Genomic DNA, 17,388 nt, shown 5'->3' with positions numbered 1-17,388 from the left:
CCAATGGGGGCAGGATTGGACTCCAACTCTAACTGGCAGGGGGACGGTGTTGTTTGTAGTATGGTTGGGAGAACCTGGTTATAAGATTACACTTCAAACAAAAACTGTTAGACAATTAATATCCCTCTAAACCTGTCAGATAGCAACGCACTGGCACAGTGAGAGCTGTAATATAACGGATTCTGTTGCCTGAAAAGCTTGGAAATCACTGATCTGTACTATTTTGTCCTTCAGAAACTGAGCATTTGTTTCAAATTACTGTACAAGTGTCATTCACTCAGGGACTCAAGAGCTTCCCTCAACAGCAGTTTCCCAAGGAGACTTACATATTTCTGAACTTTATGGATGCAAAACCCATAAAGGCAAATCCAAAAGGAGATTAGGATTTAGATTCTGAAATAAACTATGGGCCCAATGGTCCCGAAAGAGCTCCCAAGCAAGAAGGTCTATGGCTGCAAAATTGGGGCCCCGTGTTTGCCCAACTGCACTCAAATTCTGCTCTTGTATGAATGGAAAAAACAAATGGAAATACCTGCACACATCATGGACTGAATATGGAACTGTGTTAGCAGCCTTATCTCTAAGGTTCAGCTATAGCAGAGAGAGAATTATTACTCAATCCGAATTGTACTTAGTGTAAATATTTAATATGCACACATAATACAGAGATCCGATTCTTTCTGACACGTTTAGGGTATAGACAATGATTGTGCTTAGTTTTTAAAAAATTGCTAGAAGATAAAAAAGGAATTCATTCTTTCACAGTGCAAACGGAAAGCCTTGAGAAAAGATACAAAAAATCCCTATCCTGCTTCCTTCTCCAAATCCATCATTAGTGCTTTCTTTAAACCTTAGAAAAATACATTCATGTTATGAACAAAAATACAACTTTGATAATTAATATGACAAAATAACTCAGCACTATTCAAATTATAAAAATATAGTTATATGTTTTATCTACAAAGATTCCTGCCATACTTTGACGATATTCATTAAATACTGTCATATGCAAGGTCAGGACTATTTGTATTTCCATTAGAAACCCTGAAAAATTTCTTGCCAGAAGCAGAGGTAAGGTGCGGTTTTATAACTCAAAGCTCACATTGCATAGGGCTGAAGTCTGTAAACCCAGTTGCACAGCTGATATAGTATACATTGCACAGGCCATAGTCAAGTTAAAAAATGTCCAAGGCTATGTTTTAGTCGTGGGTATTTTTAGTAAAAGTCATGGACAGGTCACAGGCAGTAAACAAAAATTCATGGCCCATGACCGTCCATTATTTGTACTATATATCCCTAACTAAAACTTGGGCTGGAAGGCTGCAGGTGCTCGGGTGGGGGGGGCACAGTCCAGGGGCGTGGCAGGTGCTGGGGGGGGTAGCCCAGAAGCTCTGCTGGTGCTGAGAGGGAGGTGTGTAGCAGCATGAGGCCCAGGACCCCACACTGGTGCTGGGGGCAAGGTGGGTGGCAGTTCATGGCCCGGGACCCCCTCTGGTGCTGGGGGGGAAGGCCAGGTGGCAGCACTCAGCCCGGGTCCCCTGCTGGTGTTGGCAGGAGATGTGGGGGGGGGGGTGGCGCAAGGCCCAGGACTCATTGGCCGGGAGCTGCGGGGGCAGTGACTGAGTGTGGGCAGCGCATGGAGCCCTCTGGCCCCTCTGCCTAGGAGCTGCAGGGATGTGCTGGCCCACCCTCCTTCCCCCCAAGGTAAGCACTGCCCCACACTCCAACCCCCTGCCCAGCCCTGAGCCCCCTCCCATACCCAAACTGTCCCAGCATCCCAGGGGATGCCTGATCTCCTCAGGCAGCCCTGGAGCCAGCCACATTGGTTGCTGCAGAAGTCATGGAGGTCACGGAATCCATAATCTCCATGACAGAGATGCAACCTTAAAAATGTCTAATCAAACACTGTCTGCAGTTTCAGCTACCCTTTTATTAAAAACCCCACCAAGCTAGGTCCTTAGCTTGTATAAATGGATGTAGTTCCATTGACCTGAAACTATGGATTTATAGCAACTGAGGAGCTAGCTCTCTAGCTCAGAGGTGGGCACAGGACCCTTCTGCCTGGCCCCTTAGCTCCTGCCCCAGGAGACTAGCCCCCAGCCCCATCCCTGTTGTTCCTCCTCCCCCACAGCCTCACCTCGCCCCACCACCGGTGCAATGCTCTGGGTGGTGGGGCTGCGAGCTCCTGAAGCAGCACAGCTGCAGAGCTGCAGCCTGACCCGGTCTCTGTGCTTTGTGGTGGCGTGGCTGGCTGGCTCCAGCTGGGCAGCGCGGCTGCCTGTCGTGGTGCTCTGGGTGGCGCGGTATGGGGGCAGGGAGGGTGGATAGAGGGCAGAGGAGTTTGGGGTGGTGGTCAGGGGTGGGGGTGTGGATGGGGGTCAGGGCAGTCAGAGGGCAGGGAACAGGGTGGTTGAATGGGGGCAGGGGTCCAATGGGGGCAGGGGTCCCCAGGGGACAGTCAGGAAGGAGAGGTGGGATTGGATGGGGCAGCAGGGGGCAGTCGGGGTAGGGGTTCCAGGGCTGATCAGGGGACAGGGAGAAGGGGTGGTTGGATGGGCCAGGGGTCTTGGGGGGGGGGTCAGGAATGAGAGGAGGGCTTGGATGGGACGGCAGGGGGCAGTCAGGGGAGGGGGTTCTGGGGGCTGTCAGGGAACAGGGGGGGTTGGATGGGGCAGGAATCCCAGAGGGCTGTCAGGGGGCGAGTAGCCTCCCCTAACCAGCCCTCCATACAATTTCAGAAACCCGATGCAGCCCTCAGGCCAAAAATTTTGCCCGCCCTTGCTCTAGCTAGTAACATTTGCATTGCAAAAAGTTAAATTGAATGGGCAACCTGGCTTTTACTAGTACTTTTTGTTGTTTTAAAAGTGGAATATTTAAAGACACCAAAATTACCTACAGGTATAGATTGGCACTTCCAACTTGTTTGTTTTCTACAGTTTCGCTGCTGTGTAATATTACTTGCATAACAGAAAACTCATATTTTAGAATATAATATCTCTTGGTTTCAAATTCTATCAGACTCCAAATTGACAAAGCTGCTTATGATTTGTAGTCTTTCAAAGATAAATGCCACCAGTATACAGATACTTCCTGTTTTGTCCATGACCAGGGCCGGTGCTTTCATTTAGGCGACCTAGGCAGTCGCCTAGGATGCCAGGATTTGAGGAGGTGGCATTTTGCTGCCCGTGACGGCAATTCAGTGGCAGGGGGTCCTGCCGCGCTCTGGGTCTTCGGCAGCAATTCTGCAGCGGGTCCTTCACTCGCTCCAGGACTCACCGCCGAAGTTCCCCGAAGACAGGGAGTGCGGAAGGGCCCCCCCCCCCCGCTGCAGAATTGCCACCAACGACCAGGAGCGCGGGAGGACCCCCACCTAGGGCGCCAAAAACCCTGGCGCCGCTGCTGTCCATGACCTAAACCAAAAGCAGATTTTGGCTTCAATTCACCAAAACTCTTATACATGTGGTTAAGGCCATCCTTAGTCAACAAGCATTTAACCATGTGTTTAAGTCTCATTAAAGTCAATAGGACTTAAGCAGATGCTTAAGTGCTTTACTAAATGGAGATGGTTCGCTAAATCAGGCATTAGATTTTAAACTGGACTGAGAACCTTCTACTACTAAAAGAAACAAAAGACCCCAGTGAATGCATTAATTTCACTTCACAGTGTCTTTCAGTAAAAGGCTTCCTGGAATCTAGTCTCCGTATCATCACTAAATTGCTGGATGACCTTGAGCAAATCACTTACAGCCTAATCCAACTCCCATTGACTCCAATGGGAGCTGAATTAGCTCTTAATCTCTGTAGGTCAGTTTCTCTCCCTGAATGATGTGCACAATAGTATGTACCCCTTACAGGGGTGTGGTGAGGCTTTGATTAATGCTTCTAAAGCACCGTGGCTCAAAAAGGCACCAACTAGATAACCAGTCCAGGCTCATTATTCTAAATTGCTACATATATGCTAAGAATTTGTAGCACTGCTGCAGCTCTCAATAGATGCAGGCCAGCATTCTGTATGTGGAAATGTGTGCCTCACACAACTAAAACACAAAACTGTAGGGACTAAATTTCCAGAAGTGACTAGCGGTTTTGGGTGCTCCAACATGAGCTACCTGAAGTGGGCCTGATTTTTAGAAAGGGCAGAGCACCCACACTTTGACAACTGGGAACTCTGAAGTGTCAAGAGGGCACTCAAAAACTGAGGTACCCCAGACCACTAGTCAATCACTCTTGAAAATGTAGGCCTCTATTAATATAAAAGTTTGACTTAACGCTCCCAAATAAAGTCACATTAAAATCAGATTTGGAGTAGTTATTTGTGAGAACGTTTTCAACATGCGGTTCTGTTACCAACCGCATCCAGGGCTTGTTGGAACTCAAAAAGGAGCACTAAATCTTACATGTTTATAGCACATTTCATCCTCAGAATCCCTAAGGGCTTTACAAACTTGAACAAACTATACACAAGGATCACGTCCATCAGCCACCAAAGTGCAGACACTTCTAGAGTGACACGTAGCAAATGTGCAGCAAACAGTTTAGAAAAAAGTGATGAAGAATCCTGTATCCAACAGAGGCTACAAGGACAATTTAGGTCAGAAGAATGTAATCTCCTGAGTTAAAGTTTGGCCAGGACACCATGTTTAAACACCCCTGGATCTTGCCAACAGTTCCAAAAGAAATTTAGTGATTGCAGGACTTTGGTTTTATGTCTCATACAGAACACAGCATCTTCAGAAGCAGGTTATCCTCAGTACAGCGCTGGGGCTCTGGTTCAGCACTGACTAGAGGGAAGAGTGCCACCTACTGAATCTTTCTAACACCATTTTAAGGGCATCAGAACACTGGATGAAGTTTACATACTTATGAACTGTGATAATCCCCTTAAGGTACCTTATTGGCTGTCCTCAGAATCTTCCTATTTTGTTAGTCTAAATCAGATCCTTACCCTTAATGTAACAGAGCTCTTTGCACTTTTGTGTACTGGTGCTTCCTGTATCCTCTAATAAAACTTACGTGGGATACCTCAGAAGACTTTCCCTTCCTTCCTCCCCCCCAAGTACAGTGCTTTGGAATCGGAGGTCAGACTTCGGTTTGAAAAGACACTTCTCCCTGAATTTTCATATCCAAGTATCCTCTTCATTTTTGGAAAGGTTGTCAGTGCTCCGATGACCCCTTCTGTAAAAGGGCAGAGAGGAACATAGGTGAAGAGATTCCTGTTTTTCCCTGCTGGCTGTTATTTTACTGTTATTTTTGTAGCTAAACTTATAGGTTACAATTTAGCAACCTTGAATAATAAAGAGAGAGAGAAGGTGAGAACTACTAGCAAGCTATGTTTGTTATAATGTCTTGATCAAATTTCCACATCTGGTATTTTAAGATCATACAAAGGAGAAACAGCAAAGACCTATTAAATAACAATACATGGAGATATACCTATCTAAACCCTGAAAGGTCATTGAGTCCAGCCCCTTGCCTTCACTAACAGGGCCATCTATGGATTTTGCCCCAGATCCCTAAATAGCCCCCTCAAGGATTGAACTCACAACCCTGGGTTTAGCAGGCTAATGCTCAAACCACTGAGCTATCCTTCCCCCCTAATTATGTTATATTACCTAATCCATCATCCAGATAGGGGGGATTGTTCTACAGTATATTTTAATTACTTAATATTGTCTTAAATATGCTAAATGATGGCTGTAGGTTTACGCCCCTCACCCTTGATATTTGACCTATTTTTTTTTAGCTGGACCAGGAGTCTTCCAGGAAGAAAAGAAAAGGAAAAGAAGATATGAATGAATGTAAAAAACATGCAGAACAAATGCTTAACCTCACCCTACCACAAGACTTCAGACCTTCTTTACACACCAGAAAGAAAAAAAAAAGTCACATTTTTCCCATTTGCAGATAGCTAAGGAGAATATAATTAAAAATGACCTAAGAAATATCCTCTTCTGGTTTCTGCTGGGTACAATATTCTCCATGTCCAAGCTTAAACTTTAGTATAATGGTGCTGTGCTATGCTATGCTTCACCCATGGAAGGCCAGTGCATTATGTGATTTCTGTGCATTATTTTGTATCATTTAAATTTGCAGATAACTTTGGGAAGCAAAACAGAAGTAATCTCTTACAAAGACACCCTATATACACAAGCAGCAAAGAGTCCTGTGGCACCTTATAGACTAAAAGACTTTTGGAGCATGAGCTTTCATGGTGTGGCAAAGTACCTGCTTCTCCTCTACTGGCTCAGTCCCTTGTTGCCTTGGAGCCACAGGCTTGGGCAAAGCAAAAATCCTTCCCAGTCACACAGGGTCTGCTGATCCTTTCTCAGTCAGTCCCTTGCTCTGTTTTTCTCTCCTTCTGGGGAGAGTGCAATCTTCCTTGCAGGAAGAGTTTCAGAGTCCTGTAGCAGCTCCTCTACTTCTCTCACTCCCCTCCTTGCTTCCCTGCCAGGGAGGGTTTAAAAAGGTCCCCAGCAATTGGGACCAGCTGAAGCTAATCAGTTCCCTGGTAACCCCTGTTCCAGCTGAACCTTATTTTTCCATGGCTATCTCCACTCAATGGATAGGGAGAGGCCTTTTAACCCATCTGGGACTAATTACTACCCTTCTCCTGGAAGCTAATTGTCCTGAGTTTGCCACAGTGGGTAAATACCCACTTTGTCGGATGCATGCACAAGGACTCTGCATCAAAGCTAAGACACTAGAACAGTAGTTCTCAAACTTCTGTATTGGTGATTCCTTTCACGTAACAAGCCTCTGAGTGTGACCCCCCTTATACATTAAAAACACTTTAAAATATATTTAACACCATTATAAATGCTGGAGGCAAAGCGGGGTTTGGAATAGAGGCTGATGGCTCTGACTCCAAGTTTGAGAACCCCTGTACTAGAAAAATGTAATGTTCTGCTAATTTACAGAATTTTAAAAACGTAAAACAAACCCAAAACTATGATAGTAGTTAATAACTTCCCCCACCCTGAATCCTGGAATCCTGTAAGAGAGGCTGCTCTGATATTATTGCACTTTGCTGCTGAGTCAAACCTACCTTAACAGCTCGAGTGCAAATTCAGTTTCTTTTCGACTTTTTTCAGTGATTGGATAGAAGAGGAGTATGGATAAGCCTATAACAATGAGAATAGCAGGGACTGCCCCAATCAGGATTTTCAGTGTGAGGATCACAGTGCTGGATTGCCTGCACATCCCTGGTTTATAACCGGCAAACCTATGAAAACACACATACAGATACTGCTGTTATTCCCCTACCTAACAGGCACTTGGTCACATTAAGGGCTTTCCCCAATCTCCTGCCCTTCCACCACCAACTGAACGGCTGCTCCAATTTCTTCTTACACTTCCTCTTTTTATATCTTATCTGCTCCCTTTGGTAGGAGGGGAGTCAATCCTATGGTTACCAACATGAAATTTGTCACTGATTTCAATGGGAGCGGGTTTCAGCCCTTTCCCCACCTTTCTTCCACTCCTTGTCTTTGTGCCTTCTCTGAAATAATTTCATTACCTTTATGCAGTCAAAGCACGGAATTACATGCTGTTCTTACTACTGTACAGACTTAATTATTAACAAAGAGGGACAACAGTGAAATGAAATCCTATATAGCTAGGCTTGGAAGGATTAGATTTTTATTGATAAATGTCGATTTCACTGTACACACACAAACTGAGGAAAAAATATTTCCATTGACAATAATCAAAATGTACACGGAGGCAAAGTAAGAAAAAATGCTCCTTGAGAACTTAATAGAGTTTGATTTAAGGAGATCTATTTTGTATATTTTGACGTGATGTTGACAATTTGTGTTTTAATGGTTATAAAGCTTTAGCTTTTTGAATCTCAACATCTATTGTTATTAAATAATTGTCTGATCTCCCCCCATAATTTCCCACAACTGTGAACATTTAAATAGATAAAAATAAAATAAAAATTTAAAACCCATAATTTTGAGCCATTGTGAAAATTTAAATAGATAAAAATTGAAAAAATGCTTAAAATAAATATTGATCTTATCCATCAGAATTATAAAAAAATAAAAATTGATTTCTGCCAAGTCTCTATATAGGGGAGCTTGTCTGATAAGTGAATCCTATCCCTACTCAACAAAACTCTTAAGCACGTGCTTAACTTTAAAAGAAGGTGAGTAGCACCACTGGCATCAACAGAAGTTCTTACCTCCTTAAAGCTAAGGACGTGCTTCAGAGCTTTGCTGAACAGGGAAAGGATTGCTCTTATGCTTAAAGTTAAGCATGTACTTATGTGATAGGCTCAATCAGGGCCAGAGGTGTGCATAGTATTACAATTACTGATGCCCTGAGCTGTTCAGTGCCAACTTGTAGAATTATTCTGTTTCATCCTGAACATGCACCTATGAAAAATTATTACCCATATTCCATCAAACTGCCTCCTATGCTCTCCCATAAATGTCAGCTCTGGACTCCAGCAGATGGTAAACTGCTGGGAGCTCGCTAACTGAAGTGAAGTAGCGTTAATCAGTTGACAGTAATTCTGTTAGTTATGAGCTCTCCGTACGTAGTCACTAAAACACAGAGACTTGTTTTCCTGAGGCAAAAAAAGCACTGCAGCATCTGCTGCAAATTCATAACAGCTTGTTGACAGATAAGAACTGACAAGTGGTTCGCAGTGCAGTCTACATGGGAGCTACCACATCCCAACTTCTTCTCATTTTGGTTCTCCAGTCTTAAACTGGAGTAGCAGTCGCAGAAGACACAGTTAAATCACAACTGTCAATGGGGACTTGATCTCCTGCTCTACATAATGTGACCTCTATGGTGCAAAGTCAAGGTCAGCGTGGAGGGGAGGTACTGTAAGGTCACAAAACTCCACTTTTCAAGAACATTTCAGAAATAGTGGGTTAATTACACTGGCTCTACCAATCTATTTGAAAAAAGTGACTTGTGACATTAATCTGGCTGGTTGAAATTTTTCCATTGGATATTGGGGTTTCAATGACATGAAAACTTTAAAAGGCATGGTCTGCTTTCCCTAGAAAAAAATGCTATTTTTCATTCAAAATAAAATAAAATCTAAACAGACTAGACAAATAGTGGGAGGGGAAACAGAGGGCCAAAGAATTGACTTGCTCAAGGTCAACCTAGGAAGGTGGTTGAATCTACATCCTTAGAGGTTTTTAAGGCCTGGCTTGACAAAGACCTCCTGAGATCTCTTCCAACCTTAATATTCTATGATTCTATAACAAAGACACCCTGAGACAGAACTGAGAACAGAACCCAGGTCTCCTGACTCTTAGTGCCCAAACCACTAAGTCCATGCGGCTACCTAAAGAAAGCAATCTAAAACCAAACAGTTCTTAACAGGCCACCAGGTGTCCTGGTGACCAGAAGTCTGACCTGTCAGATAACAATTTTGTGTTTAGGATTCGGCCATTACAAATTCAGGCTGGCAACCAGACTGTCTTTGAGCTCCCTCCTTTTGTGAATGGTGAGAAGGCAATTACCACATAGCACCTCAGAGCCCTTTAATACAGCAACTAAGTGGATATAAAACATCACTTACTCCAGGCTTGCTGCAGAAATTCCTAATCCAACCCCGGCCGACATCTTAGTAAAGAAGACATATGAAGAATAAAAGATGGTTTCAGGTCCCTTTGCATGAGGATTCAGCAGGCGAAAATGATCAACTACATCAGGCAACATTGACCTGCAGACCAGCAAGAGAAGAGGCGTATAAAAGTCTCAAGCAGAAGTTTCTGAGCTTCTCTACCACAGAGTTTACAGGGTCTTTTTTCTTGAAGGTTTGATTTGTGGAATTAATTGTGCAAACGAGATCATTTATTTTTGACATGATATTTAGGCTGAGAATTACAAAACAGAGAAAGTCAGATGGCAAAGAACACCGAAACAGAAAAGAAGGTGTTAACTCTGCACTGCTAGGTCAACAGACAAAAATTAGTAACGGTAGGGACTTTGTCATTTAAATGTAAAGTGGGCAGTGGAGGTTGGAATTTGGTTTTGCAAACCCTCATTGGTTCAACTGAGTGGGTAGAATATTTTACCCAGGGAATGTCAAAATTTGCTGACTGAGGTGGAACATTTTTGAGGGAGGCACTTGTTAAAACATTTGCAGCACACTGCTGGGTAATTTAACTGCTAAGCAGAAAACCTTCTTTCAGAAATGAGTTTGATGACGTTTTGATTTACCACTTCTGCAGGGAGCTAGTCAAATAGGTTATACTGATTGAAAGGAGGACAAAAAGTTTTAGTAGGAAATGAATGACAACAACAACAGTTCACAAGGCTGTAATCTAGTAAGCAAACAAAACCCCAAGGTAGAATTTTATTCACATTGCATGGTTACAATATTTACCTCTTTTTTAAAGTAATAGAAATGGATGATTTAGTTGGGGTTGGTCCTGCTTTGAGCAGGGGGTTGGACTAGATGACCTCCTGAGGTCCCTTCCAACCCAGATATTCTATGATTCTATGATAGTAGAAAGGTACAAAAATATCTGAGTTAGATATTGGGTGATTGTGAATCTGTGAGAAGCCCTATCATATAACTAACTAGAGTGCATTAACAAAGCAGCAGTGTTAGGACACTAAAAGGGCCTATTATCCCACTGATGCAGAGGATTTAGAATTGCTGACCTAAAGTCAAAGCCCTGAAATATCCATGAGTCAGCACCTATGCCTGACCCTATAGCACACTCCTCCATTTGCTCTCCATCATAGGGCTGCTTTGTAGGGATCTACAACTTGGTGCAGGCTGCCTATGCTACATTCTTAATTGTTTAGTATTAATTGATTTGTATGCAATTTCCAATATAAACTCTAGAGTACTATTAAAAACTAAGTCTGAACGACTGATTGATTTACTATTCTTAGGAGTTCTAGACACATGTAAGGTTACTAATTAATTTACGAATATTATCAGAGAGCATTTACATTTACACATATGTACACACATACCAGACATTAACAGTTGACACATGACACTGATTACAACATAGTTATCACAGATCTCTCCGAGTCTAAATATAGTGGAAAACTCTGATTTCTCAGATACCACTGGGTGGTAACTGTTGCCAAATTCTGAGTGTTTACATGCTGAACTCCACACAATACACACATGCATACACACTTCAAACATAAGATTTGCCTACCATGGCAACAGCAAAGATGATGCAATACTGAGACCAGAGACAAAGGCCACCACGTAAGCCAAAACCAGATTTGGGATTGTAACCAGCATGACCGCAAAAGGAATCATCCACTAAGAGAGAGAAAGAAGAACAAGAAAGTATATGGCATACAATGGAAAATATATTTGTTCACACAGAAGAGGTAGCATTGTGAAACAGCAGTTTATATATTGCTATGGTCCAACAAAGCTTAAAGTGTCAGTGTTGTGAGAGAACGATGCTCCCACAGAGTCCTAGTTCATTACTTAGCTTAGCAAAAGGGAGGAAGTGACTAGAGCTCTGCAGCAGGACTGGGATCCCATAGGTCCTGCAGGACCTACTGCCATAATAGTGGGAGTGGGTAAAATGTACTTTGCTGTGGGTGGGAATGGGTGGGCAAAATCCCAGACTGGCAATTGGTGGGAAAACACAATCTTTTTTTTAAATAAAGGTTTTAATACTTAAATTTAAGTGAGGGGTAGAAAGAGATTTGATGTCTACTATAACAAGAGTTAAAGTATTGTTTACATGGTTTAAGCAAGATTTATGGTTTTTTAGTGGTAAAAATTGTGTCTGAATTCTGTTGTTTAATATATATATTAAAAAACTGTTTAAAAAATCTCGCTCTCTTGCAGGATTTGCGGGGTCTAAGATTTCTGTGAGTGGGAGCAGCATAAAAATGCAAGAAACAATGAGGGTGTGGGTGGGAGTGGGAGCGGGTATTGCACAGCAAGACAGGAGCGAGATTAAAAAAAATAGTCCTGCGCAGGGCTCTAGAAGTGACAATATTTTAGAACAGAACAAGTCAGCCACTTTATTTTCAACAACAGGAACACTTCCAGTACAGCCCAGGCACTGCAAGGGGCTTTGAGTCATGTCTGGATTTAAAATAACCCATTTCACAGGTGAAATCAATTACTGATTTACAAGGAGCTATGGCACACTTTGGTCTTCAGTGACTTTTTCAAAAACCTCGACAGTAAGTATAAATAACGAACATTTAGGGAGGCAATATGGTCTAGTGGCTAGCAGCAGTAGGACAATTTATCCCATCACCTTCCTCATGTCTGTCACTGACTCGCATTATAACCTTGGGTAAATCATGAAGGCCCACATTTCCAGAATTGGAAATCTAAATTTGGATGACCTGGATTTGATTTTCAGCAGTGCTTAGCATCTTCGCTTCCATTTGGAACAATGGGCTAATAAGGAGTAGAGACTCTCTCATTTAAAATGTGGACTCAAAAGCCATGCTCCCCAGTTGTCCCTGCATTCCACACCAGTCCTGTGATATCACCTCACGATCCTGTAAATAACTGACACAGTACATCACAAAGCACAAAGCTGAGGTCTGCAGAAAATGTAATTTATGTTAAATAACAAACACTTAAAGCTTCTTGGGTTTGTGTTGATCATTTTGATTCTCTGCACTGTATTTGAGGCTTGGGGAGCCTAAGGGCATGAGCAGAGATTTCAGTGAGAGTGCTTCTACTTTGTGCTTGCTATTTCTTTTGCAAGGAAAGTGGTGATCTTGGACATCTTGCCTGCTGGGGTCTAATCCATTTAAACAGGGGACACTTGTCTTACATTTTAAATGCAGTTCCCATCCAAGGAACAGGCATTTGTTGGTGAACCCAAAGAAGTAGCAAACCACCTTCCGAGACTACAAGTTCCCAGCATAAACAGCCTTTGCATTAGCCTACAATGCTTGTAGCACAATCATTACTTCACCACAAGAGAGCACTCCAGCAATACAAGATCACACATTGCCTGCAAACAATTTGACGATTAACTCTGTGCTCAATGTTGTGTGCCCACTGGAGCCAGAGCATCCAGAGAGGTTTTTAAATCAATAATAATACTGATTTAAAATTGATTTTTCTAGTGAGGAAGGAGCATGACCCAGGACAGGCAGAACTGAAATGGTAATTCTCAAAAGCATCTCTTGTGCAATGGCAGATATGTGGGAGCAGAGCTCTCTTAAGCTGCAGAAAAAAATCACTGCAATAAGCATCCCATGCATCTCATTTTTTTCTATTTCTAAAACAAAAGGACCTTTAAATCCTTAGGTGATCACACTCCCCCTCTCACCTGACCCACCGGAGCAGTATCAGCAATATTCTATTGTCAGATCATGCCTCCCACCCAGAAGAACTTCACAAACTATTGACAAGCAGCACTATGGAAATGGAGCCACCTGTGGCCGAATGGCAGTAACCTGCACAGCACAGTAGCGCAGAGGGAAAGGAAGTTTTGGCCAAGAATGTCGGGGCAATCCTTTACAGAAGGAACTGCATGAGATCTTTAACACCCATGTGGAGCAGAAATGGCCTCCATTTTTAACAACTCTACCCAAAAAACTACACACCACACATAACTCAATCTCTTTACCCTAGATGGACAAAGGGCTAAGCTGACTCTAGTGAGGTTTGAACCTATAGTTCCAGGAAATTTAGATATTATAGACCTGGTGTTTAGACCACTAAGCTACCCCCTCCAACCAATTTAAACCTGAGGAGGAATGGTAAAAAAAGGAGTTTATGTCCATCATCTAGAATACAAAAACTATACTATAATGCTGAGTCTATACAGGTGCTCATTTTTTCAGGTAACCATCCCATTTTCAAATCTCCTCAGAGAAGTCCCTTTTCCCTTCACCCTGAAGGGCACTGAAATTATGGCAGGAAAACCACCTCTCTTCAGATTTTTTTTTCAGAACCTTCTACAGTGACAGAAATACAGTTGCAATTAATAAGGCAATTCTGCTTTCACAGTGACGGTGAGCAGATATAAGAGCTACAGGTTCTCTTGAGCTTACAGCGAAGGAAGCCTTTGGGATGCACTGCCACAGACTTTCACTGAGTAAACAGGAAGTACTCATGCCATACGAGGGTGTGTCTACATGGCAAAAAAGGTGCTTTCTTCAATCCAGCTCCCTCAGTCTACAACACAACTTGCTAACACAATGGTAAAAGTGCTAGACCATGATTTGTTTGTGTTGAGGGGGCTTTCCAATAATGGTAAACTGACTTGATTGAGCCAACTTGACTGAAGAAAGCACTTTTCTTTGCAGCACAGACAGTGCCTAGGAGGTAACTCTGTTCCCTTGAGATCCATCTCAGCTTCTGCTAATTGCCTTTGCTAGTCAGAAGCAGGGATGGTCCTGAACTGTGAACTTCAGATGCATATTTAAAAGCATCCAAAGATCAGAGGTATCTGAAGCCAGTGTTTTGCTTTCAGCCCATCTCCAATTCATCAGACGTCCCTGCAATATATAGATTTTAGCTTCAACAAATTGCTGCTATTAGTTACACCAACAGCTACCACCAGCTGTGAAGTGTTTGAGGTTATTAAAAATGTTGTAACGCTTAAAAAGCTAGATTCAGGGGAGAAATGCAGCCAGTACCAAGGCTCATCGACAGGCAGAGTTTTACATAAAGCTCCCGGTTTCTTCCTTGCCTCCTTCCTAGGGACTTGAAGTGCCTCAGCCTGTATGATGCGTCCAGACTGAAAGCTCAAGTTGAGCTCCAGAGTGAGGAGTCAAAAAATCAGCAAAAGCTCAGGCAGGCATCTTGGCTCTGCTTTGGGAAGCTGTGACCGTTAAATTAGGCTTCTTTCCTCTGGGATCGCTAAGCAGCTCGTTTATTTATTTTACTTTGTGGACACTTGCAGGAAGAGGGAAACCCAATGTTGCAGGAAGCCCATCCTTTCGGTTCAAAGGGGTTCATGCTAGATCTGCCCCCAGTTCAGTTCACTGGGGTTTCACTAATCCCTTCCCTATGACTGAGTTAGTCAGCTGAAACCAACAAATCTGGCCAAGCTAAATCTCAGATAACATAGTCCTTGAACATAGGGCAGTTCAGATCTGAATCTGAAACTCCGTGCTCAGGTTCATCTCTGTGAGACAGATACAAAGTGGAACTTTGGGTCAAGTTTGCATCTCGTCTTCACTCACTAACCCATCTCTTGGAAAATTTCTTTGAAAAACTTGGCGTTTGCCTGAACTGGTACAATTCAAGGTTTGAAATGAATCCTGAAATCAGGCAAACTTCAGCTGGTGTCGGTTTTTATTCAAAAGTTGTGAACGGTTCCTGAAGAAGCTACTAACATCTTACTGATGTGTAAGATGCCACGTTGCATAGATTTTCACAATGATTTACTTACGGAAATCCCCCATGCTGCACTTTTCTTGCCAAAGTGCTGTAGAAACCACTGCCAGAACGGAATGCTCACTGCTGCTGATACCTATAGAGGATGGAAAAATATTTGTACAGTACTGACTAGGTGTAGGGTCATCTCTAGAGGCTGCAGTGACACCCTATATTGTACTATGCGAAGGATTGAGACTGAGGAAGGACTCTGGGATTCCTGCTCCCTTCACCACCAACAGACAACTAAGAATCACAGAAATAAGAGATGGTCATCTAATCCATCTCATTTCCATGCAGAACTGTCCCATGCAGACACACAGAACACCAAGGTGATGGGTACAATATAAGAATTTAAATAGAAAAGAATACAGTACATTCCCCAGTGATTTGTCCAGTGTACTATTAAATGTCCCAAGTGATAAGTGACTAATCACTATTCCCAAATGAAAAGTGATAGAGAGACTATTCAAATACATTTTAAGAACAGAAATTTTCTCCAAATAAGCTTCTTAATTTTTCCCTTTCTTAACGTAAGCCATAGAAATTAGAGACAGAAATGACCTGCTAGGTCATTCAGTCCATCCCCCAGCAAATTCTAATTGTACTTCATGCTACTGCCTTCCATTTAAACATCTGAAAACTTGTGTGTAATTTATGTATAGATATATAGAGATTTATAGATATATATATAGTGTGGCAGAGCTCCAACCTTATCCCTGTGGGTCCCGCACTTCCAGGCAGTTTATGCTAGCCTCAGAGGCTCACTGCAACCCTCCATGGAGCCCTTTTCTTTCTAGGGCCAGGGTACAGTCTACTGAGCCTTTTTCATCATAAGCCAGCAAGGAGGCTGGTGAGAGAACTCCCACAGTCTCTGTTGTCCCTACAGGCTTATTCAAAAACAGTTGAGCCTCCTGTCCTGACAGGGGCCTGTCTTCCCCTCCCAGGAGGTGTTTCTGTAGCGGCAGGTTGGGGGGAACCCAGGCCTCCTCTCTACTCTGGTTCCGTTCCAGGGACCCTAATGGTAGCAGCTGTTGGCAGCTGACCTTTCACTGACAGAATTGCTACATTTCCCTGGGCTATTTCCCCACAGCTCCCTCGCTTCTCTCTCTTAACGCCTTCTTCACCCTTACCTTAGGGCTCCCTTTCCCATGGTTTGAAGGTATCTTCATTACCCAGCCCTTCAGCCGCACCTCCTCTCCTCTGGCTCCCTGGCTCTCTTTGACCTGACTGGAGTGAGCCCTTTAATAGTATCAGAGCGGCCTTAATTAGAGTCAGGTGTTCACATTAGCTTAACAGCCTCACCTGACTCTTTGCAGGCTAATTGGTGTCAGGTGTCCACCCTAGCCTGGAGCAGCCCCTGCTCTGGTCAGTCAGGGAACAGAAAATTGCTTATCCAGTGGCTAATATATCTGCCTTCTACTACTCTGCTGTCCGCAACTGGCCTGGGTCTATCACAATAGATACAATTAAACACAACACCATCCTTTAAAAGAAAGGTGAAGTAAGTAAGTACAGGATTCACTCCTTTGAGGGCAGATATATCCAGTATTGCAATTGATCAAAGCCAAAATGGCATCCCATTATTTCTAGCTTTACCCCACCTTGTACCATCCTAAACAATTCCTCTCCCTCCTTGGTATTTATATCTTTCTAATACCTGCAGAGACTAGGGATGTAAGAAAAGAAAGGTTACATACCTTCCATAACCAGAGTTCTTCAAGATGTGCGGTCCCTACCTGTATTACCTGTGGGATATGCATGTGCTTTATGCACCTGAGACTGGAAGATTCTTGCTAGTAGTGTCTGTTGGTCCTTATGCTCTGATGCAAGGGTAGGAGGGACAGTGTTGACTGACTGTCTCTCCAGTTCCATCTATACTGTAAATCAAATATTACAATCCGAAGTAAAGGAGAAGGAGGGCAGGTAATGCAATACAGGAAGGGAGCACATATCTTAAAGAACGCCAATTACAGAAGGTGGTCCCTATGTGAATTTCACAGTGCATGACTGACAAGCAGTACTCATGATGCAGGAGGGTGCAACGACTTCTGTAGGAATGCTGACCC

At 43.2% G+C, this 17,388-nt stretch overlaps 1 protein-coding gene across 2 annotated transcripts in view; it reads right to left on the bottom strand.

The window, feature by feature from the left end:
* Window positions 1–1,436: 1,436 nt before the first annotated feature.
* MFSD2B (MFSD2 lysolipid transporter B, sphingolipid) overlaps window positions 1,437–17,388 on the bottom strand; it is a 59,527-nt gene continuing 43,575 nt past the window's right edge. For both annotated transcript variants that reach the window (XM_050950794.1, XM_050950793.1), the window contains 5 exons: window positions 15,336–15,416; window positions 11,154–11,263; window positions 9,548–9,691; window positions 7,046–7,222; window positions 1,437–5,175 (listed from right to left, as the gene is read on the bottom strand). In XM_050950794.1, coding sequence (XP_050806751.1) covers window positions 5,118–5,175; window positions 7,046–7,222; window positions 9,548–9,691; window positions 11,154–11,263; window positions 15,336–15,416 — 570 coding nt within the window. In that variant the 3' untranslated portion in view covers window positions 1,437–5,117. The remainder of the gene's footprint in view (window positions 5,176–7,045; window positions 7,223–9,547; window positions 9,692–11,153; window positions 11,264–15,335; window positions 15,417–17,388) is intronic.

This window comes from Gopherus flavomarginatus, chromosome 4, assembly GCF_025201925.1.
Source record: "Gopherus flavomarginatus isolate rGopFla2 chromosome 4, rGopFla2.mat.asm, whole genome shotgun sequence".
In the NCBI taxonomy this organism is placed as follows: domain Eukaryota; kingdom Metazoa; phylum Chordata; order Testudines; family Testudinidae; genus Gopherus; species Gopherus flavomarginatus.
This window is presented reverse-complemented; position numbering and strand designations above follow the sequence as displayed.